Source organism: Acomys russatus, chromosome 9, assembly GCF_903995435.1.
Source record: "Acomys russatus chromosome 9, mAcoRus1.1, whole genome shotgun sequence".
Classification (NCBI taxonomy): Eukaryota; Metazoa; Chordata; class Mammalia; order Rodentia; family Muridae; genus Acomys; species Acomys russatus.
Genome location: NC_067145.1, coordinates 38,821,233 through 38,845,477, shown reverse-complemented (window position 1 = coordinate 38,845,477; position 24,245 = coordinate 38,821,233). Strand labels below are relative to the sequence as shown.

The window sequence follows — 24,245 nt, the reverse complement described above, 5'->3', positions numbered from 1 at the left end:
TAAAGGCTAGGCTCACAACCATAAATATAAGGGGAGACTTCTGTTGGGAAATCTGAGGCTTACTTCCTAGTGGTGTGATGAGCTCATCCAAGGGGGCGTGGCAGCGTGGGGCGTGGTCCCATGGTCCTATTTTTAAAGTGTTTATAAGCCCATCCTTTATTGCCAAAGACAGCAGGCAAGGGTGAGAGGAATCCCAAGTAGCAGGCAGAGGCCAGCTCTGTACTAGTCTGGACTTCTGCAGAAAAACTAAACGGCAGCAGTAATTTTCTTTCTTTCTTTCTTTCTTTCTTTTTTTTTTTTTTTTTTTTTTTTTTTTTTGGTTTTTTTCGAGACAGGGTCTCTGTAGCCTTGGCTGTCCTAGACTCACTTTGTAGACCAGACTGGCCTTGAACTCACAGCGATCCACCAGCCTCTGCCTCCCAAGTGCTGGGATTAAAGGCGTGGGCTACCACGCCCAGCCAGTACTTTAGTTTCAACAGAGACTGGCATGGTAAGCTCTGGCCAATTCTAAAATTTATGGAGCTAGTCCCCAGGACAGCCCAGTGCAGGCTGTTTTTTTTTTTTTTTTTTTTTTTTTTTTTTTTTTTTTTTTTTTTTTTTTGGCCAAACTGCTTGATTAGTGCGGGCTATGCTTGCTTGCCTCTTGCTGGGAGAAGAGAAAGGCTTTGAAGGGGCACCGCAGAGATTCCTGCAACCACCAAAGCCATGTCCAGCGTCTTTCAAGTCAACAACATTCACATGGTGCTCTCACATTTAAAGTAATTGCAGCCGGCCAATGGTTTTTCCCCTCCTTGTAAATCTATTCTTGCTTGTGTGCATCTTAAGGTTCTATAACACAGGCACTGTTCCTCACCCCAGCTTTCTGTTCTACCTCTGCCAGCAGTTTTCTTGGTGCACCCTTAAAGGCAATTCACAGAGGAATCCATCGTGGCGACGACAACTTAAGCGATGTTTTGAGCCTGGGTGCTGTAAAGAGCAGACCAGGCAACCCAGTCATGTGGGCACTGGCTTCACAGCTCAGCCTGGGAGCCCCCAAGTCTCATCGGTGGGGTGGAGATTATTACGTCAGCGTGACCTTTCCTCTTATTCTCCGGGATCTTGCAAAGTACCTGGGTCCTCCTAGTACGATGTTGATGCTTGGGGCTTTTAGGGGAAGGAGCAGGATAAGCGGTGATGGATTGGAGTTCTTGGAGGCTGTTTCCTCCTAGAACTGTCCTTGGACCTCACCTTCAGTAAACTTTCTAACAAAGGAGCAACCCTCAAGATTGTTGCTTGGAGCTAAGAGCCAGAGGGATCCTAGCAGGTAACTCTTAGTGGAGCGGTGTCACCAAACAACCGGTTCCAGTAGGCTAAAGAGCAAAACTAGCTGTGCTGGCAGAGAATACCACAGGCGACTTTCGCCGAAACTTAGAAGCAAGCGCAGCCTAGAGTGGGAGTTTGCGGACTTGGACTAACCGCCTAGTTCTGTGCATCTGAATAGAATCTGGGCGAAACCCGTCCGGAATACCTGCAACTAGACAGCCGACGAGTCTCCCGCAACAACTGGGAGCGCGCGTCCTCCGGGCCGGTACTGGGGGAAGGTGTGGAATCGCAGCCCGGGCCTGGAGGACGCGCTCAGGCCGCTAGACGTGCGCACTGGTCCCGGGCGGGGTGGGTCTGCACCCGCGCTCCGCCCGCCCGGTCCCGCCTCCATCCCCACCCCGCGCCCCGGGGCCCGAGGGTGGGAGGACGGAATTTCCCAGCGCGGGGGCTCCTGTGTCTCCCGCCAGCCGGTAGGCTCTTTCTGTTTACGGAGAGAAAGGGGAAATGGAAAAGGCGGGGAGGAGGCTGGCTTCGGCTGTGCCGCCCCGGGGCCGGTTTAGAAGCCTCGAGTCAGGGGCGCGCAAAGCACCGGTCCTCCCGGGACCGATTCCCCTGCCTCTTGTCCGCTGCTCGCCCACGGGACGCCTGCACGCTAGGCTCCCGGAGGCAGGCCACTCGCTGCCCGCCGAGCCCTAGCTCCAGGCGTGCATACAGAATACTCAGGTAACAGGGTTTGGGGTGCCTTGCGTGTATGTCGGGCGGTGGTGGGTCCCACTCTGAAATGAAGCGTACCTCCCACCAGGGGACTCTAGGGTAGCCCGCTGCACGCAGGTACTGCTGGAAAGCACCTTGCGCAAGGCCGAGGGAGGTGTGGACTCGCGGCTCCTCCCCCTTCCTCCTTCTTCCCGGATCCCGGGTGATCAGTCAATGCCGGCCTGGCCTGTGGCGGGGAACGCGAGGACCCGAGTTCACCGCGTCTCCTTCGGGGGACGCTGCCTGGAAGGCTGTACTCTGGTTGCTGAGCCTGGGTGAGTGTAGCTTGGAGGTAAAGAACCCTACTAAGGGTCGCTGTGCTGCTGGGCTCTTTTACAATATGCGAACTCCTTAAGGCTTGGTTATCTTAAGGGGCCAGGTGGTGGACTGGGAGGGAATGTGGAAAACATATTTGAGTCCAGAAGGGGGAAAAAAATCAGTTTTTGATAAAAATGGAGGGGAAGGGAAGAAAAAATATATTAAGAGATATGTCCTGAGGAGTAATGGATTGTTTCAGTGAGGCGTGGGGGGTGGTGGTGGTGGAAATATTTTTTAGAAATGGGAAGTAATGCAAGGTATGCCCCAATTGCCAGGCAGAATATCAAGACTATAGTCTGCATTTACATGCTGGGCGACTCCGGCTTTGTGGGTAGAAGCAACTGAGAACTGTACTTTCCTGCTTCTGATTTTTAGAGCTGCTTTCTGAATCAAGTCTAAGTTAATTTCTAGTTAATGTCTTGAAGTTTAATGACCAAAAACAAAACAAAACAAAACAAAACAAAACAAAAAACTAGTGTTTTACTGCACTTGCAGTAACTGACTCTAAAACTGCACTAAATCTTCATTCTGCTAGGACTTACGGGTTTTATGGTGAGCAGTTTTACCCTGAGTCCTGGGCCTGTCATCTTAAACTGAGCACATTTGTCATCAAACTTGAGTGCCTTCACATGCACAGAAAGGGCCACTGGTCTTGTGTTAGCTCAGGAACCATTAGCTTGCAGTCTGTTTAGTTGAGCTAGGAGGGCACAGGGCTTTTCAGTGTCCCAGTGGCTGTTGGGGCATCTGGGTTGCCTGGCAGCAGATCTTTGTGACAAGAGCCTCTCAGGAATTGAGCAAGCACTGTAGAAAGTCTCAGAGCTAAGCCATTCCTCCATCTCTCTGTCCTCTCCCCTTGCTCCCATATAGCTGTGCATGCACGTGCGCGCTCGTGTGTGTGTGTGTGTGTGTGTGTGTGTGTGTGTGTGTGTGTGTGTCTGCGATTTCTTAGGCTTTAAGTAAAGCTTGTGAGAAGAATGCACATTTTGCTCAAGTCTTTCTGCAGGATTAAAAATCCAAACTGTTCTCTCTAGAACACTGCAGTGACTTGGTACTGTTTGGATTCCCCCTGCCTCCCCCCTTCCCCCCCCCCATCATTTTTGAGTCATGAACTTTATTTGTTTATTTGGTCGGGTCATTTATTTGATAATTCAGTTTGGGAGCCTTGGGCCCCTTTCCCCAGGGGACCTTAAAGGCAACTGTTTTTTAACTTCTGTTTTCCTAGTAAATTCTATGGTTGCAGTTTCTGTGAAACTGAGCTCACTGGTTCTCTGATCAGCTTGCAAAGCTCCCCGTATCACTTGACAAGTCAGGGGCTTGAATCCCACTCGTCCTCCAAGCTGTAAGTTGTCTGAGGAGCCCTCTCTGGACAGTTGTCTAGATTTAAGTGTGGTGACAGCAAGCATCGATATCATCATGGGTTTGGGCTCTTTTCCCTCCTTTGCTTCAGCATAGACACTGTCTTTAAGAACTTACCAGAGATAAGTCTGGGGAAGAGGTAGACAAATCCCACTTACAGATGAGGGAGGAGGCTGGCGTGGGATCTGTGAGGTAGGTTTACATCTCAGTGCTCCACACCAGACAGATGTGGGAAGCTGTGCACAGGAGCGGTTCACTGGGTTGTAGGTGCTATCATTATCTCACCTTGCAGCTGGAGGAAATCAAGGTATGTGCAGAGCTTGGAGTACTGGCCTAGTATCTCATAGGCAGAGAGGTTGGTGGTGAGGTTCGGCCGAAGGAGAGGAATACTTTAATGTGGGGTAGGTGCTAGATGCTTCTTCAGACGCACTTTGTACATCAGGCACATGACCTGATCATGTGTACATGTGGCCCCAGGTGGAAATTTCCAGGAACTCTGGCATAGGAGTATTTTGTTCCTTTGCATGTGTGTATTGGTGGGATGTATGCACACGTGCTTGTTTGTGTGTGTATACATATCATATACATGTGTGTACATGCATAGTGCATGCATGTGCTGGTACAAGTGAAACTAGGAGTCAACATTGGGTGGCTCCCTCAATTTATTTACACGTTTTGAGGCAGGTCTTTCATTAAACCTAGAGCTTGAGGGTTCATCTAGAGTTGCTGGGCATTGAGCTCCAGGGAGCTGCCTGTCCCTACACCCCCAGCAGGACCGCACATGCCAAGTACCTGTGCTGTTAACATGAAGGACCTTCCAGAGAGGCAATACTTTCTAGAGCAAAGCAGTTTAAGTCAGAAAGGCTTTGAAAGTCTCTTAGATCTCTTGGGTGCTCTTATCTTTTCTCCTTTGTAGTACAGCCGAGTTATCTTATCTTAAGACCCAGAGGACCAGCGTCACTTTTTATCTTAGTGCTTGCCCTCTTTTGTCACCTCTGTGTCCTGAGCATAGCCCCTGATTGTGTGCGACTGAACTGTCACTTTGGCTAGTGAAGTTAGTTGATCTTTACCTGTGACTTGCTTATAACAGAGTTGCTTTTCTTGGCCTCTTTTTACTACTAAAGCCTCTCCAGGCCAATTAATTTAGCCATTAAATTAGCTTTCTGGGACCTTCAAGATGGTGGGCATTGTGCTATTAAAAAAAAAAAAAATTCAGGTGACAGGAGGGATCTGTGACTCACAGGTGAGTCACACCTTTCTCATCCTTGTTTATCTCTGGCACAGCTAGGATCCCAGGCTCCTGCCCCCTTCTCCAGAGCTGCTTATAATGTATCCGCACCAGATTTTTCCCACTAACAATGTCTTACCATCTCATTTGCTCCCATTAAACTCTGTTTTACAGGCTTCCTTCTCTGTGGGGATGTAGCTCATTTGTCAATTTAGTTCCTGTATTTTAGTCAAGTAGTTCTTTTTCCTTCAAGTCACTTTTTCTTTAAAGACACACTGATCTTTCTGGGGGAACCACGAGGTTGTGCAAGGTTTTATCGATTATAGAAAACTTGAGCCTTGGTCTTCAGAGAGCCCCAGACTGCTGTTGACTGTTTGTGTTGAGCGAGAGTGTTTTCGGTAGCTAGAGCTGATGCCACAGTGAGTAACTGCAGAGCACTTCACGGCTCAGGTTTCACCCTGCAAAGTGAGCTGGCCTAAAGATTATCTAAGGTCCCTTTAAAGTTGGCCCTGTCCAGTGAGTTCACACGTGTGAGCAAAGAAGAGTCCCCCTTAGGAACAGAGGCACGGAGGAGCAGATCCCCAGCCCTTTGCTCTCCCGATGCAAATACATTATATTGAAGGCAATTGTTTGTGTTCTCTTCTGTAGACTTCCCAGCAGGCACCACAGTGATGGAGTACATGAGCACTGGAAGTGACGAGAAGGAAGAAATTGAGTTATTAATCCAACATTTGAACGTGTCGGAGGTCATAGACATAATGGAAAACTTGTATGCGAATGAAGATCCCTCAGCTTTCGAGCCCAATATGACCGTGTGTCCAGACAGCAATCAAAACCAAGATCGCTCAGAGTCACTGCTCCGGAGTGGCCAGGAGGTGCCCTGGCTGTCATCTGTCAGATACGGGACCGTGGAGGATCTGCTTGCATTTGCAAACCATATATCTAATACCGCAAAGCATTTTTATGGGCACCGACCACAGGAATCTGGAATTCTATTAAATATGGTATGTTTCTTCTGACCGGTGAGTGCTGTGTGTTCAGCTTTGCTGGTGTGGCTTCACTGGATGGCAGTGGCACTGAGCTTGGCTTAGAGTGGCTGCCACAGGCAAGTCCTAAAGAATGGAGTTGTTTGTAAGAATCACTTCTGTGTTTAAAGGTAGGAGGAAGAGGCTCGGGAATGCTTCCCTGTAGTAGACTATGGTTTAGCAGTAATTCTATAAGGAAGGGATTCTGAACAAATGTTGCTTTCCCTGTGACTGGGAATGCTGGGTAAGCACTGTTTGCTGAACTACACCCTCAACCCTTACGGTGGTGTTCTGACAATTCACTTAAATGCTCATTCATTACACACACAAAAGAGAGTCGTCTTTTTGTTGTTGTTTGTTTGTTTTCGAGACAGGGTTTCTCTGTGTAGCCTTGGCTGTCCTGGACTCTCTTTGTAGACCAGGCTGGCCTCGAACTCACAGCAATCCACCTGCCTTTGCCTCCCAAGTGCTGGGATTAAAGGTGTGCGCCGCCACCACGCCTGGCCAGAGAGAGTCTTAATGGGAGTTCAGCAGCCAGGAAGGAATGGTGTCTTGATAATTTTGAAAACTGAGTTATTTGTTTCCTCTTATCACATTTGGTTAAATTTGGCTGTTGCAGAAATGCAGCTTATAGGTGGTAAATAGCTGTGCCTAGATTCACTGCCTTTAAGTGGTGATGACCCACAGTGATGGAGTTGCTTAGTCACGCCAAGTATGCAGATAATCCAGAACTATTGTGTCAACTCTTTGTTGTCACAATAGCTGGTCAGGTGGAGTGCTTAGGTGTGTCTGGAATCCTGTCAGGTCCCTCGTGTGTCAGAGGTGGCCACGTGGGCGATGGTTAAAAGGTGATCTAATTTTGTCAAAAGGACAGTATACAAAAGAGTAGGTGTTAAGTTGCAAACATGCTTGTTGATAGAGGCATCTCTCCTTCCCTTGGTGGGTACAAATGGCTGCATGGCCCATGCTGGGGGGACCTGCTACCAAAGAACCTGAGTCTGGACAAAGTCAATAATAATAACAATAGTAATAATAATAGTAGTAGTAGTAGTAGTAGTAATAATAATAATAATAATCTCACATTCATTTAATGAAAAGAAGCACAGCAATTTAGGTCAGCTACATAGTGAGTTGTTTTGCTACTAGCCAATTGTGTTTGGCTCAGTACGAAGCAAGCTCACGTTCTGCCTAGGGGTGTGACTTCTGTTGGTGCGGGTCTACCACACTGCATTTAACAGTTGGACCTAAAACTTAGCCTGTAGAGCATGACTTCATTTTCCATATGGGAAGTCACCGTTTGAAGCAGGAGCCATACCGGATTCCCTCAGCCAGAATAAAGCGAGAGGAGCTCATATCAAAAGAGCGCACGTGTGGGTAGTGGCAAGGACAGTGCTGATGTACTAAGCATTCTTGCTTGTAAATATACAGACACTTAGGTGTGCTTGCCCTCCCCGAGGAGAGAAAAGTAGCTTTTTGCTTCTCTGTAGGAGTGGAACAAGAAGAGCTAATGCAGAAAGGGCCGGAAACCACGGTCGCCAGCAGGAAGTGAGAACTTGACCAGCAAAGGCGCAAGTGAAGTACTTTCATTTCTTGCCAAAGAGCCCATGATGGAGATGTAAGAATTAAAGAGACATAAAGACAGGGGTCTTAGGAATCTTATAAAGCATTTGGTTTTTTTTGTTTGTTTGTTTGTTTGTTTTTAATGCTCAAGAATATAAAATATAAGGCAAGAAGACCAAAACGAATGGAAAAATGGAGAGCTGAGTGGGATTATAGCCCACAGGCATGTGGACTGGGCCTCTGGGAACTGTGTGGCTATCTGTCACAGCTGTGTGCCTCCTAAGTGATTGCCTATGCATTGGTCAGAGCTGCTCTGGCATAGTGCTGGCAGGCATGGCTTGTTTTGAACATCATTGATTCTGGCACGGCGCTTTCTGTTGGACCCATCTGCTGTCTAATTGAAATCTTTCTTTTCTCCTCCTCCATCTTCAGACTTGGCAAAGCTAGGTACTTTGGGCTAACCTTGCCTTTCTTTGTCTCTGCGTTAGAGAATTAGCTACCACTTAGATTGGGTCTGTAGTAAAATAGGTTCATAAAAGCTTCCTACATAGGGGTAGAAACCTTTATTTAGCTGATCGTTCATTTGCTGGACACAGCTGGACAGCAGCAGTGTAGCAGGCTAGTCTCGGTGCCACAGGGAGATCACTGCCTGGAGCTTCTGGAGGCACCTGAACAGGTAACATAACACCCTGTATTCAGCCACGACGTATCCACATCCTGACAGCCGTGGGAATGCTTAGACAAGATTTCTCACAGCCATGAGTGTGAGGAAGGGAAGGGAGGAGGAGGATGTCGGCACAGGCTTCCAAGCGGACATTGGTACCTATGCCAAGGTGTAAACATCAAGTTGGAGCCAGCTAAAGGAAGCGGAGTGTTTCGAGTGAAGGAACAGCATGTGCAAAGGCTCAGAGGCATAGAGACCTGGTGTGTTCAGCAGCCAACACCCACAGTGCTGTAGAGCTAATTAGGCAGGGTGGAGAGCCACAGACTAAAACAATATCCCAAAGCAGGGCCATGTTGGATGCTTCTCCCGGGTGTGTATTTATATGCATGCTACTGCTCTTAAAATAATACATGTTAAAGATTGCACTAGTATCCAACAAAACCCAAGGAAAGGAAATCAAGAGACTGACCTAGGGACTCGATTTAAAAATGAGTCCCCAAGCATCCAACCCTGGTGACTGTATGTGGATACAATCCCTTCCCCCACCCCAGCCCCACCTCTTCCTGGATTCGGTCACAGGAAGTTATTGGTGCGATATTTAGAGTGCCGACCCTCAGGACTTAGTTACGGAGTCAGGGCCTCTTGGGGTTGAAGAGTTCAGCTCTACCTTATGTTTCAACCAGGCAGTTCATAATACTGGTGGAATATTCTGCTTGGTTTATCCAGGCGCATTAAGAAGAGCCATCGCATACTGCGTCTAGTGCTGCATTTGTAAAGTTCTGGCCATAAGAAGGTTTCTTCTTATAAACAATCATATCCACTGACACGCCCCCTCTCCTTAGATTCTACTCTTTGCCCCACTCCCACCCTCAGTAAGTATATATGATGAACAGTGGTGATGGCCGAGACCTCTCAATTAAGAGCCTGATATGTAGTGTGCTTTGCAATGGAAACCCTTACTACATGTCTTACCAACCAGAACCTGAATGTGGAGGTCCGCTTACAGACAGGAGGGTAGGAGGCTAGGAGAGATGCGGCTTAGCCTTTGCTTTGGATAATCTGTCTCCATGGGTGTAGCGTAAGACCTCTTCTGCCTCATAGGAACCACATCCCACAGCAAGCACACTCAGTAAAGCATGTTAAGATATTTTCTCAAGTGCTGCCCCTCGTCTGGTGGGTGAGGGACTAGATAGCACATGCCTAGTGTCTGCTCTCGAAAGTGACTTTGGGAAGTTAGAAAATTAGCAGAAACGAGCAGCACACAGTTGTTCAGGGCTGTTCAGAGGGGACCCTAGAAAGGAAGACATTAAAGATAAAAAATCCATGTCAACTCCAAGCAGAGAAGACCCGGTGTTAGGGAAAGACCTAGACACGCTGTGAATTGCTCCCTGGCTTGCACTTGGACCTCACTGGGTGACTTCAGGAGGCTTTGAAGAACCGAGTCTGCACCCCTGGCACGGTTTTAATTACAGCCTTCTGGAACCCCAAAGGCTCGTACACAAAGAGTGGGCACTCCAGCTGTGGGGGTAGGCAGACCTGTGTGTGAATCCTAATTTCTGGTAGTGATTAGAGAGTGGCTTCACCCCTTGAAGCCAGCCTCAGCTGTGCAATGGAAATCAAAATAGAGCCTAGCTCAGGATGGCCGTAGACTTTGATGAGACAGTGCAAGCCAGCAGTAGCGTCTGTTCCTCAATTAGCTCTTGGCATGTGGTGGCTGTCCCTGCCCTCTGTCCTCTTGCATGGAATAAAGGGGTGGAGCTGGGGAAAAGCACAAAGCGAAACTTTGGTGAATGTGGGATAAACCCTGAGATGGTGAACCAGAGTGTCCTGTGAAAGACAAGAAAGGGACCCCAAGCAAGTGCTGCCAAGGCCCTAGCTCTGTCTAAAAGTGAGTCTACATCATGGTGTCTGAGCAATGCTTACTTGGAGAGGCAGCCATCACATTTTTTTTATTTAATTAATTTATTCAGATCACAACTCAATTGTTATCCCATCAACAGCCAGTATATTTTTTTACTTAATTAATTTATTCAGATTACAACTCGATTGTTATCCCATCAACAGCCATCATATTTTAAAATAGACAAGACCATGCTCTCTACTTCCTGGAAGAACCTGTTTGGGGTCCCCCTCAGCAAAAGCACCCTGTAGACTGGGTGATTTTTGTGTGTGTGTGTGTTTACAAGTATTGGGTTATTCTTCCCGCCCTCCCCTGACTAACAGCAAGCACGTGCTCGTGGTCTGTGGAGCTAAATTAGCAACAGTGGAGGTTGAGTGAACAGCCCTTTGGTCACCAGGTCCAGACCTAGAACGGTGAGTGGACACCGAGATGCACCTACGTTTGGATCACGTGCTTGTTCCCCTATGGGACAGGCTTAGGGGCACCCCATTCTCTTCAGCTCTTGAAGTAGCTCAGTACTCTTTTGAGCCTAAGCCCCGGAGTGATTCTCAGGCCACACACTATCACTAACCACACTGGGGAAACAGCTGGCGTTAGAGAGACTATCCCTCAGAACAGATTAGGTCAGTAGTTCTCAGCCTGTGGGTCACAACCACACAGGGTCCCATATCAGGTACTTACATTACACATCTTTACATTACAACTCAACGGTAGCAACATTATAGTTACAGAGTAGCAACAAAGTAATTTTAGGGTTGGAGGTCACCACAGCATGAGGAACTGGATTAAAGGGTCGCAGCATGAGGAAAGTTAACCATTGCTCTAGACCTTTTAAAAGCACATGCCCCAGGCCATCTTCCCTATGGACTACCATTTTGTTTGGATTAGGCCATTCGCTTTTCATCTATTTATTTAGTGTTTTTGAGACAGGATTGCCATGGAGCCCTGACTGGCCTAGCCCTCACCATCCTCTTGCCTCTGCCTGTCCAGTGCTGGTATTTCCGTAGTGGTCCACCATCATGGACTTCAGTGGACATCGTCTGGTCCCACGCTGCTCCTGCGATGCAGCTCTTGATGGATCTCTGAGACTGGCTTTGTTTCTGTTTTTGCTCTTTGCATCGAAGTATGCTTGTTTGATGTTAGCGTATACAGTGCTGGACGTCAGGCCCCTGGACCCTCACGTGGACTAGGCAGGCGCTTTCCCACCGAGCAGCAAACACTCCCACCCCGACTTGGGTTGCAAGACCTGATTCTAGAAGTTTTGCCCATGAACCTTTGGTCTGGACCCACCTATCTCTGCTCTTGGCTGCCTCCTCAGCACCAAACTTGTCCCAGGGCACATATCAGGTGCACAGTAAAATGGAGTGAGGAATTTACAGGGAAACAACGCTGCCCTTCCTTATTTAGGTGGCCTTGTCAGCTCATGACTCTGGCATCACACACTGGCTCCGTGATCCTCTTCCCCGAGCCTCGGTTAATTTCCATGCACTCTGTGTGCATCATGTGTGAGTAATAGCTATGCAGACAGACAGGTTAGCACATTTTAATAGAAACAAGTCAACCTCCAGGCTGCGGTGCAGCCTTCATTTTCAGTCTCTGGGTCACAGTCGTCAGGCTCCTTAGATAAATGATTTTTCAACTTCTATTTGGTAGCTAACTACTCACAGGCATTTGGAAATACGAGCAGGCTGGACCAGGAACTTGCGTCTGCTACAAGCATTCTCTCTCCTGCTCACGTTCTAAATATAGCCTGTAATGTCAGACTTGCACTTGGCCCCACTGCACTAAAGTGCTGTGCATAAGAATGTTTCTGAAATGGCCTCTCCCAGGCGGGCTTCACCTCAGCATCTGTATTTCCTCACAGGTCATCAGTCCGCAGAATGGTCGCTACCAAATCAACTCTGATGTTCTTCTCGTCCCTTGGAAGCTGACCTACAGGAACATTGGCTCTGACTTCGTTCCTCGGGGAGCCTTTGGAAAAGTGTACTTAGCGCAAGACATGAAGACGAAGAAGAGGATGGCATGTAAACTGGTGTGTGCATCCACGCTGTGTGGCTGGTGTCCTGACCTGGGACACCCCCCTTTCCCCCCACCCCCCTGACTCGAGGTTCTACCCCTACACAGGGGACTTACCTAAGGTTCCTACCACCAAAGTGTCTGTCATTTCTGGAGGTGCTTGTGGCTTGTGACCTGGGACCATTCGGCTCCTACCTCTCTACTTAGGTGTCTTGTAGCTTGGAATCTAATTAAAAGAACAGTTTGGTGTGTTTAGCGATGGTTCTGAGAACGCCATCTCCTGGGGGAGTAGCTGGGAGTGGGGGAGAGCTTGTCTGAGATGGAGTAGCAGATCTGGGTGCAGCTCCTGTCCACTGGGGAGGGTTCTATGGCAACGGAGACAAGGAAAACAGGTGTTACTCTGGACCACGGATTTATAGAGCTAAATTCTCAGATGAACCAATTGCTGAAACGACCCCATCTCTTGTTAAGGAATGGCTGCTTAGCATTAACGTGTTGCTGCTTCAGGAGACTGCCTGACAGACTGGCAGCCGAGAATGCCCACATCCAGAGTGACCCAGTAACTGCACTGCTTGGTTACACCCAGGCGAGGTGTGGCCATGTGCGTGACTATTCTCGGCTGCCCATTTCAGCACTGTTTGCTGAAGTAGCCTTCTGGGAATGTCCCAGATGCCAGCGGGTGAACGTTTAGGCTCTGGAACACTAGACCACAGAGTGTGGACACATCTCAGAACCCTAACGCCCAGAGAGTTAGACACTAAGTAAGGTCTATTGTATGAGGTTCCATTTAAGAACAACAACCAAACAAAGAGACCATCAGCTGATCTGCTAGATGCTGTGATGGGGGGGTGGCACCCTTACAGCAAATTGACCAGAAAGAGTCAGGGGGTTCCTGGTAGAGGAAGGTATTTCTATTTCAGTTGAGAGTTGCATTGGTAAGCCCACTGGATACTTCATTGGCTTTGACACCATTTTAAAATGTGATGAAGTTAAATAGTATTTCCTGCTCTTTTTGTGGCACTTGAAATCAAACCCAGGACCTCACTTACCCTAAGCAAGTGCTCTCCTACTGGGCCACACTCCTAGGCTGCAGTGTTTGCTCTTGATTTAGCAAAAAAAAGTAAAATAAAAAAAAAAAAATAGTTTCCAGGTCCCGGGTTTCAGTCTCTCACACTAACCACAAGACCAACACTATGTTGTCTTTAATTTATTCTTTAATTATTACTCATGAGCTAAGCCTTTAATCCCAGAAGTTGGGAGGCAGGGGCAGGTGGATCTCTGTCAGTTCTAGGACAACCTGGTCTTCATAGGATAGAGTTGCAGGGCAGCCAAGGCTACATAGTGAGATCCCATCTTAAAAAAAAAAAAAGGCTGACTAGATAATCTATATCTAGAGGGGCCCTTCCAAATTAAATTCTCTAGAGACCTTTTATAAAAATCAGAGACCTCATGGCCTGTATTTAAATTTTACTACAAAAGCATGGGGAGAGCCAGGCGTGGTGGCACAGGCCTTTAATCCCAGCACTCTGGAGGCAGAGGTGGATGGATCATTGTGAGTTCGAGGCCAGCCTAGTCTACAAAGCAAGTCTAGGACAGCCAAGGCTACACAGAGAAACCTTGTCTCAAAAAACAAACAAACAAAAAAACAAAAAAGCAAGAGGGAATGGCTTTGTGAGTTGGTTGTTCTTTTAGTATTTGTAATATTTAAATATTTAAGGAGAGTATTTTTCTTAAGAAAGTCAACTATACAATTAAAAATCCCATACAGGCTCAAAATGATGGGTGCTCATGGGTGGGGCTGCCTTCCTTAAGAGATCACTATTAGGAAGTTCTTATTTTTCCAGATATGTGCAGATCATCACTAGAAAACAATATCTGAACTTCTACAACTTGCCTTTTGTCCCTGCATAATACTTGGAGACATTTTATAATATCTCTGCCATGCAAATACTTTATAATCAAAGCTCTTATTGATTGAGGACTGAGTTTTCATGGGATGTAGAGATGGCTGAGCACTTACCTCAAAGGCTTAAGCATGAATTAAGGGAACAGTGACTTCACATTGTCACACAATAGGGTGAAATATTGAAAAATACAATGTTCTAGGGAGATGATGTGTATTATCGTAGGAATTTTTTAAAAGCTCATTCAGTATTTTAGACGTCTTTTGGATTCCTAAACTCTAAATGAAATGAGGTTTTTCTCCATCTTGGTTTTTATGTCTAAAAATTTTATATCTAAAGAGGTCATAATGTAGAAGCGGGTCTGTGACAAACATTTTTTATGCCACAGTGCCCTGTCATATACATCAGAGTGTCCTTGTGTTATTTTGGCTTCTGGTTTTGGGGTTGATCTATATTGTCTGGTGTGTGTTTGTTTGATCATCCTGAGGTCGTTTAGACTCTTGTCCTTGTTTTGTGTTGCTAGATCCCTGTAGATCAGTTTAAGCCATCAGATGTGGAAATCCAGGCTTGCTTCCGGCATGAAAACATTGCTGAGTTATATGGCGCCATCCTGTGGGGCGATACTGTCCATCTCTTCATGGAAGCAGGCGAGGGGGGCTCTGTTCTGGAGAAGTTGGAGAGCTGTGGGCCCATGAGAGAATTTGAAATTATATGGGTGACAAAGCACGTTCTCAAGGGACTTGATTTTCTCCACTCCAAGAAAGTGATCCACCATGACATTAAACGTGAGTAGTGGGCTCTGCCTTAGACATAACATGCTAGTATTCTAATTAACATTACAGTGCTGAATCAGATAAGCACAACTTCAACCAGGAAAAACATACTTTATTTCCCCCCCTTCTTTAAACAACAGTAGCTTGACAATAGTTGCTTATATCCTAGAATGCCAAGCCCCCTCCTTATTACCCCACCCCTAGCCCCCGCCCTGAGCTTTACTGATGGCAGTACTCGCATCTGCCCAGACTGGGTGGGTTCTTGACAGACGCAAGTGATTTTCACCTGACCTCTCACCTACATGTCTTTCTGGGTGTGCTCTGCCTATGTCATCATCAGAAGCATTTCTTTCTGCTCTGATTGGCACTCAGTGCTCCAGATGATGCTTTCATGTTGCGTTAGGACATATTAACTCATATTAAAAACCCTTCTTGTTGCAGCTAGCAATATTGTATTCATGTCTACAAAAGCTGTTTTGGTAGACTTTGGCCTGAGTGTTCAAATGACTGAAGATGTCTATCTCCCCAAGGACCTCCGAGGAACAGAGGTAATTGTGTTGCTGTGAACACTGTTAAAAATGATATTCTAGAAACACTGTGGCAAGGGACCCAGATGGGGGAAAGATGACAGCGTTAAATCATCCGTTGTCACCAGGATGAACTCATTTTACTTTTTACCCTTTTCCTCTGCTGTTTTTATGATAAGACTTTAAATATGTATGATTTACAGACATTATTTATTGCTGTGTTTACACATTCAACACAAAGCACTTACAAACAATCCAGTGCTGAAATTGAGGACCAGTTTTGAGTGTGCCTGATCCAAAATTCTAGAGAGCGATGCAAGAGCTGGCGAGTTCAGGGACTAAAGGCTTTGCTGCACCAGCCTGAGGACCTGGGTTCAGATCCTGAGAAGCCACATAGGGCCAAGTATGGTAGTCCCAGTATAACTACTGGGTAGATAAGAGGCAGACAGGAGTCTCCTCCAAACCTCACAGGAGTATAGCCTGAATACACAGCAGTGACTCAGAGACCCTGCCTCAAGGTAGAAATGTATGGATCTGACACATGTGCAGTGCCACACACAGGAATGCACACATCAGACAGACAGACATATAAAAGATGAAAAAAAAAATCCCACATGTATCTGAGTATTCCACAATGTGAACTCCCAAATCTGATATTTTTTCCCCCCAAGCTTCTCAAAAAAGGGGTATCTACTCAACTTGTGGATTCAGAATTCTTCTTTTAAGACAGTTACAGAATGAATTCTCAGAGAATAAGGATTTAGTTTCTTACTTCTTAACGTCTGAGGATTTGGGCTCTAAATTCTGAGCAATGTTTTAACACAACTAACATGTTATTAGATACCAAAGTACAGCTACTCCAACTCTTGGTTCAGTTTGTTGTCCCTGCCCTGGCTGTTGGCATTTACTGAGGACTGACCATCAAGGCCACCAAGGCGTTCTGTTCAGGGATATCGTAAGCCTGGAGTCCTGAAGCTATAGCGATAAAATGTAACTAATCCACAATCCAAAAGCGAAGCTAACACAGAGCTAACAGGAAGCTAACAGGAAATCCCTTCCTGGGTCTGAGTGTGTTCCTATGATTCCTTTGTTTTGGTTTGATTTCTGTGAGACTGGCCTCACTCACCATGCAGCCCAGGCTGACCTGGAACTCTTTCTTAACCCACCTGCCTCAGCCCCATCCCGTGCCGAGGTCACAGGGAGCTTTTTAAATGAAAGACTGTTGGCTTCCCACTACTCAGGGTGTCTTGCTCGTACTCAGGGCATGGTCTTTGGAAGGCATTTCAGCATTTTTGGCATTAGTCAAGAGCTCAGTTCCGGAACATCCACCCTTTTCCCTGGAACCAGTTTGAGAAACAAACTATTTATGGTATTATGGAGGGAAAAAAAATACCTTTTGCTTCCTGGCAGTGCAGTCGAGTTGAAGGTTATGCAATGTTGGAGAAAAGCTTGAGTGTCTGGGATTCTCCACGGGGATGGCTGGGTATAGAGTCACATATCTCCATCATCAATAGAGTTTCTCTTTGTTTGAGTTTGAAATAGCTCAGGCTAGCCTCAAGCGCACTGCATAGCCTAGGCTGAACTTATTACCCAGTATCCTCTTGCCACTGCCTCCTGGGTACTAACTAGAATTATGGGGGCATGTACCACCCATCTAGCTCCTGAGTAGTATTTAGATGAAGTATTTTCAGCCGATACTAATTTCTGTGTATTCAGTACAACACTGGGCCTAGTGTTTGTCAGCTGTCTCGCTTGTACTGTTTACACAGTTCTCAAACAGAAGTTTAATTATGGCCAGTATGAAAATGATAATGAAGACCCAATGCAAAACGGTTCAGCAAGTCTGCTCTTACTCCTTATGCTAAAGAGCAAATTAGATATCACCAGCCAGGCCGCAGGCAGATTAGCTCTTCATTAGAATGAGATCACACAGCTTTTGGGAAGCAATGACTGTTTCAGCTCCTCTCCCTCCCATCCCCCCATCTCCCTCCCTCTCTCTGTCTCTCTGTCTCTGTCTCTCTCTCCCCCGTCTTCCCCTCTCTCCCCTCTTCCTTCCTCTCTCCCTTGCTCTCTGCATTCATATTCAGAATATTATATTGTTAATATGAGTGTTATACTGTAACATGTAATATATACCCAAAGTTAATCCGATGTATCTTTATTGGCTCTAAGTTACATGCTTCAGAGGGGGGGAAGTAGGAAATATAAATAACATACTGCAATTACTTTGCTGTGGTTTTTGTTTTTTTTATCTTTACAGTTCTGGCTTTCTTCTGAGTCTAGTATTAACTTCTGTAAGTGAACCTGTAGTGACCATGTGCACACATGTTCATGCCGACATTCCTGTAGGCTGTCTTCTCTTTTGTGCTATGAAACACAAGGCCCTGACTCGGACTTCAAGTTCCCCAGAACTTTACTCACTCCTGGGGGGGGGGGGGCGCACAGGGCCGACAACTCTGGAGCAGTGCTGTCGGTTCTGAGCCAAGCCTTCCAGGCAGCCAGCCCAAAGGCAGACCTCTCTGACCTGCGTGTTCTGGTTCTCTCGGGAGCTTAAGGAGGAAGAAAGAAACACTGAGCTGGAAGCTCCTGGCTGTGTGCCAGAGGGCCTGCACACAGGTCATCATGGCAGGCTAACACTGTCCGCTCCAAACAGGCTGGCCCGGCTGGCATAAGAGTTTAGACACTGTCCACATGTATAGTTTGCCTTGTCCCAACTCTGTATGACAGGGAGAGGAGGTAGGCATCTTCTACTGACAGAAAGCACATACCATTACTTTCTTAATTGTATTTGATTATTTTCAACAGGAAGTCTGCTCTCTTGGCAAGTGGTAGACATGTAACTCCTTGTTGGCCACAGCATACAAAGTTGAATATTTAACTTGTAACCCCGTAATTGAGATTGTGTTTATTAAAGCAGTCGAGAGACACATACTGTGCATTGTCTTCAGAGAAAGTGGGTGACTGTGGGGCTCGGAGTAGCCAGCTTGCTGAGGGCAGAAGGAAGCCAGCAAGGAAATGTGTTTTAGGAAGGAACTGAGCAGGCGAATGTGGGGAAACTGGGCAATTTCCTCATTTTCGTAAACTAATTTTCTACTTATTTACTCAGAAATGAATTTTGAGAAGACTAACCCTTTCCTCATTTTCATGTGATAGTATAAAAGCTTTTTAAAGCTAAAGACAGGCTGAACATCGTACCTGAAAGGCTTCGGGGGGGAGGTCAAGACCCTCCCTTGCTGACCTCTCCCCTCCTGTCCTTTCTTTACTCCACTTTCTTCCTTCCCTCTCCTTCTTCTTCAATTTTTTTTTTTTTTCCTTTCATTTGATCTTGGGATGTTTGTGCGTTAGTGTTGCAGTGACATGTCCTGAGGATGGTCCCAAGTAAGGACACAGGATTCACTAACCCGAAGGACAGCAAGCAGGCTGTGCTCAGGGTGGCTGTGCTACTGTGGTCTGTCATATGAAGCCAGATGTGGGATTCTCCACTTGTGGTGTCACCCTACTCAAACGCTTCAGATTTTGGAGCCCTTTGTGCCTTTAAGTTAGAGCCATCCAACCTGTATTGTTAGAATACTAACACATTATGTCTATGGCAGCCCTAACTGCAGATTAGTAGTGATGAGGGTTTTCTTTTCTTTTTTCTTTTCCATCATAAATTTAGAAACATGAAACTTAGAGAAAGTAGGCCTAGTTGCTCAGCATCAACAACTTGTGAACCAAATACAAATTGTGTTGTATTTTGTTTACTTATTTATCTCGATTTTTTTTCTTTGGAGATTAAAGTCTCCGTCTGTAGCCCAGGCTATTCCTGAGCTTGTGGTAACCCTCCTGCTTTAGTCTCAGAACTTATACACTGTTGCTTCTAAGTCACTAAAATAAATACCCTGGAGGATTCTGCTGCCTTTTGGCAACTAAATGATAAATGGGAGGAGTCTATGTGTATGTATTCTCACCTAAGTCTGCAAAGATCCGTGCTTTACTAGACAGATTATGTAACAGATGGACATCTACAGAGCTCCGGTCAGTGGGGGTCAGTAGTCAACAACCTAGGCCCTTTGTTATCAGCTCTGCTGTGTGTTCGGCCCAGGGAAAGAGCTGCTCATTGTCACAGTGCAGTGATACCCTCATCCTCATCCTGACTCTAAGAGCACTTTGGGACTTCCCTTGGCTTTTTCCCTCTAAAAGCCAGGACATGCAGCAAATGCCACAGATGCAAAGGAGCGCCTCCTAGAACAGGATAGGGGGAAGAAAAGTGGATAAAATGCCTTCCTTGTTTCATGCAGATATACATGAGCCCTGAGGTCATCCTGTGCAGGGGACATTCCACCAAAGCCGACATCTACAGCCTTGGAGCCACGCTCATCCACATGCAGACAGGAACTCCCCCCTGGGTGAAGCGCTACCCTCGATCGGCCTATCCCTCCTACTTGTACATAGTAAGTGAGCGTTGACTGGGCTGGGGGCAGTGCGTACCACAATCTCAATAACACACCAAGGTGATGGGGTGACAATAGAATTGATACCCATGAGAGGTGGTTGCAAATTCCATTACTGATGTGAAAGGCTATTCTAATGGAAACTGAATGAGCAGACATAAAAATAAGTCATCCCATTATGCTCTGTCAGCCCAAGGAGGCTGTGTATGTTTTTTAAATGTCTTTTGAAATTAAAATACAATGATTTTGCTTTCTGCTCCCCTCAAACTCCCTTTGATGGCATAGAACGTGGGAGGAAGGCAGATGCCAGTATGTCCCTGTTGCTGCAGCCACCTCTGGACCCCACAACAAGAAGCTGTCCCGGCTGGTTCATACCCAGCATGTACTCTTGGCTGCATTAAACCAAAGCTGGCTAATCGCCTCTAGGAAGTTGAAGGGTATCTGCTAGGGGTCATGCACTGGGGCATAGGTCACTCTCCTAGCCTTCCCTCTTGAAGATGTGTCTCTAAGCCATCCATGCTGACAGAGGTGATATGTTGGCAGATCCACAAGCAGGCACCTCCCCTGGAAGATATTGCTGGTGACTGCAGTCCAGGCATGAGGGAGCTGATAGAAGCCGCCCTGGAAAGGAACCCAAATCACCGCCCGAGAGCTGCAGACCTACTGAAACACGAAGCCCTGAACCCCCCTAGAGAGGACCAGCCACGGTGTCAGAGTCTGGACTCTGCCCTCTTTGAGAGGAAGAGGCTGCTGAGCAGGAAGGAGCTAGAACTTCCTGAGAACATTGCTGGTAGGGCACCCTGCTGTGTGTGCGTGCGGGCGTGCCTGTGGAGCTAATGGCCTCTCTTCTGTCCACAGCAGGCCTCTGATATGGTCGTGGAAGTGTTTGTGTATGTGTCAGGGGTCGGGTAGGGTGGGAAGGCTTGGCATGGTGGCACATCCCTGTAATCCCAGCACTTGGATAGAACAGGTAGAAGTTCAAGGCCAGTCTCCTCTACTTGAGACTTTGCCTCAAAAGGACAAGAAGCTGGGCATGATGGAACAAACAGGTGCAAGGTCAAGGCCTGCCTGGACTACAGAATGAGTTCAAGGCTACCCGGGGCAGCTTCGTTAGACTGTCCTGAAGCAAAGCGTAAAACAGATGTGGGAGCTGTAACTTGGAAGCAGAGCTGGCATGCACAAGGCCTGAGTTCCATCACCTACAGCATACACACACACACACACACACACACACGTATGGATGCACTAGGCACACAGAGGAACCAGGCACCTCTCTAGAGGCTAACACAGGAAGATTGGCCAGGCTGTAGCACAACACAGTGATACCTTCCTAAACCGAAACAGCAAGGGAGTGACGGCCTGAGTATCCTTTGAGAAACCGAGCGAGAATGCTGGCACAACACTTCACTGGCTCACCTACCACGGTTTCAGTGTGAACCGAGGTAGCGCAGTCATTAGATGTTGCCTCTGATTTTCTTGATTTGAAACTGAGACTATCATTTGGCTTTAGAAACAAGGAGACAATGGCAGCCCTGTGCTGGGTAGGGGCTTTGGGATAGTTCAGGCTAGAAACACAGAGAAAACACCAGGTCTGAAGTCACCTTGCTATTTGGTCTTCTGCTTGAAATCTCTATGCCAGCTGTGAATCCTTCCTACTCAGGAGGGTCAATGTACCCCCAAGAAGCCTGAGTATGCCTGGAGAAGTCACCTTTTATTCACTCATTTAGGTCCAACCAAACTCAGAGATTAAGCATGGAGTGCCTGTTTTTCTTTATGCTCATCTAATTTCTCTATAGTGGGAAAAGCAAGGTACTGAAAAGTTCTTTTGAACCCTGTGATCTGTGTGCTATTTATTCCATAAGTAGCCCACGGTGTTTTTAAGGCCACCCGAGTCAGAGCCAGAGTTGGGGCACTCTCTTGAGCCCCATGGGCTTGTTTCTTAGCAGAAGGACCTCGTAGCTGTTACTTGCTGGGCCACCGTATCCTTTATACCGTCTTTCCTCCCGTTGTTTTCCCGTTGCTTCTGCAGACTCGTCATGCACGGGCAGCACTGAGGAGTCTGAAGTGCTCAGGAGACAGCGCTCCCTCTACATAGACCTCGGAGCCCTGGCTGGCTACTTCAATATTGTTCGGGGGCCACCAACCCTGGAATATGGCTGATGGGTGGCTTTGCTGGCCACAAACAGTGATGGACGTTTCTCTCCTGGATGTTTTGCAGATTCTACCCAGCTACTCTGGATAGTGGATTTTACCTTTTTTTTTTTTTTTTTTTAAGGAGGCCTCTAGTGATGCAGGAATGTCACTGCAGGGGCCCCCTTTGTGAATGCCCCCTCTGGCATGCCCCAGAGACCAAGGTTCTCATTTCGCAGGTGGTGGGACAGGACAGGGATAGGACAGCTCAGGGAAGGAGCATTGCTGGTGACAACTCCATTCATTGTGTGCTTTGCTGGATGTTTTAAAGATGGCCCGCACAAGATAGTCACGTGGACTTCCAATTGTTGGTTCTTATTTAAGCATAGGTTCAAAAAAAAAAAGCATAGGTTCTTCATTCAGGTCAGGAGGCCTGCTCTGTGTATATACTGGTGTGTATTATGTGGTAACTCTTTGAAGCCTAGTATAACTTTCATTCATTGTGTTTGGGGCCAATAGAACAACTTTTGTATTATAGCAATACACTGGACTAGTGTCTTACAAATGGCCGGTTTTCCCAGAGCCACCCAACAGCAGGCCACTAGTGACAGTTTCTGTTATGTTCCTATGGAAACACTCTACTGTACGTGCTATGCTTAAGACATTTAAAACGTGATGTTTTAAATGTGGATAGAACTATGTAAACCACATAATTTCTGTACATCCCAAAGGATGAGAAGTGTGACCTTCAAGAAAATGGAAACTTGTGTAAATTCTTGGTGATTCTATGTTTGTAATTAATGAGACTATTTTCTTTAAAGTGTTTCTATATTAAAATAGCATACTGTGTATGTTTTATTCCAAGTTCCTTAATGAATCTTTCATATATATATACATATGTACATATATTTTAACATTGTAAAGTATGAGAATTCTTATTTAAAGTTTATTTTTACATTATGCAAATGGACCCCCAACAGTTTAGTCCATTGTGACTGGTCAAATAAATCAAATAAACTGAGTATTTTGTCTTAATTTTTATAGAGCGTGTACCTCTCAGCCGGGTCACAGGGTTGGGATAGCTGTTGGAGGGCATGGTGCATCTCAGGCACCTGAAGCTTTGCCATTCGCTGGCTCCTCCGCTGCCCCTGTGGAAGCCTTCATGGGCAGTTGATAAGAGCTGCATCCTTGCTTGGGTCCACAGACACAGAACAACAACTGTGAGGCGCTGATTTGGGGCAAGTGGGATTCCACTCCGTCTTGTGTCTTGTGTTTATACAGTTATACCACCTTGAATGCAAGCTTGAAAGCTATTTACTCCTGAATGCTCATGCTAATAACTAGCTTGCTTTTGTATAAGGCTAATGACACTCACCAGATTCTAGTGAAGATGGTTGAATGGGAAGTCACATGAGACTGCAAGTGGACAAGATGCAAGCTTTCCATACGTGTTGCAGATAGTGCAGCATGCCTCAGTATGTCAGTCAGCATTCCCGCGCTGTGAGAACATGCCGACATGCCGGGCTTTCAGAGATGGAAGATTTACTGGCCTGTTTGTTCAAGGTTTCAGAAGCTTTGCTCCATGGCCACTTTACTCTGTTGCCTTTAGGCCTATGGTGAGGCAGTGTATCACAGTGGACGTGGCAGTCGAGAAGCGTCTCATGTTGTGGCCCCCGGGACAGAGATGGAGGGAAAGAAGAGAGAAATGAGCCAATATTCTCCATGGTTCCTCTTCTCTCTGCAGGCCCTCTGTCCTCCTGTCTCTGCTCTGCCCAGGTCTGGTCTACACCCTCATTTCTCTCTGCGCTCCCTCTCCTACCTTCCTCCCTCTCTTCAACCACTTTCACTGTCTTTTCTATTTCCCCTTCTGAGTGAGATTGAAGCATCCTCTCTTGGCTTCTCCCTGTTACTTACCTTCTTTGGGTCGTCTGTGAATTGTAGTATGTTTATCCTGTGTTAAATGGCTAAAATCTGCTTATGAGTGAGTATATACCATGTGTGTCTTTCTGGGGCTGGGTTACCTCACTCAGGATGATCTTTTCTAGGTCCATCCATTTGCCTGCAAATTTCGTGATTCCCTTGTTTTTAATAGCTGAGTAGTATTCCACTGTGTAAACGTACCAGTTTCTTTATCCATTCTTCTGTTGAGGGACATCTAGGTTGTTTCTGGTTTCCAGCTATTATAAACAAAGCTTCTATGACAAACTGGATACCTGTAACAGCATAGGCTTTTGGGAGGATATGGGGGTGACTCTTGCTGAGACTCCCAGTAGCAGGGGTCCTGGAGACTGAGGAGGACATCCTCTAACTAGATAGGACTCCTAGTGGAGGGAGGAGAACACCAACACACTCACAA

General features: G+C 46.6%; 1 protein-coding gene across 1 annotated transcript; it reads left to right on the top strand.

The window, feature by feature from the left end:
- Window positions 1-2,097: 2,097 nt before the first annotated feature.
- Window positions 2,098-22,858, top strand: Map3k8 (mitogen-activated protein kinase kinase kinase 8). Its single transcript, XM_051151166.1, has 8 exons — window positions 2,098-2,330; window positions 5,606-5,961; window positions 11,971-12,138; window positions 14,550-14,811; window positions 15,241-15,347; window positions 19,607-19,759; window positions 20,303-20,549; window positions 21,789-22,858. The coding sequence occupies exons 2-8, from the start codon at window positions 5,629-5,631 to the stop codon at window positions 21,917-21,919; spliced, it is 1,401 nt and encodes a 466-aa protein (XP_051007123.1). The 5' UTR covers window positions 2,098-2,330; window positions 5,606-5,628; the 3' UTR covers window positions 21,920-22,858.
- The last annotated feature ends 1,387 nt before the right edge of the window (window positions 22,859-24,245 follow it).

Excerpts from the sequence above, each read along its gene's own strand:
- Map3k8 (XM_051151166.1), top strand. The coding sequence starts at position 5,629 with ATGGAGTACATGAGCACTGGAAGTGACGAGAAGGAAGAAATTGAGTTA. Across the intron at positions 12,139-14,549 it reads AGAGGATGGCATGTAAACTG|ATCCCTGTAGATCAGTTTAA; the intron begins GTGTGTGCATCC and ends TTGTGTTGCTAG. Across the intron at positions 19,760-20,302 it reads ATCCCTCCTACTTGTACATA|ATCCACAAGCAGGCACCTCC; the intron begins GTAAGTGAGCGT and ends ATATGTTGGCAG.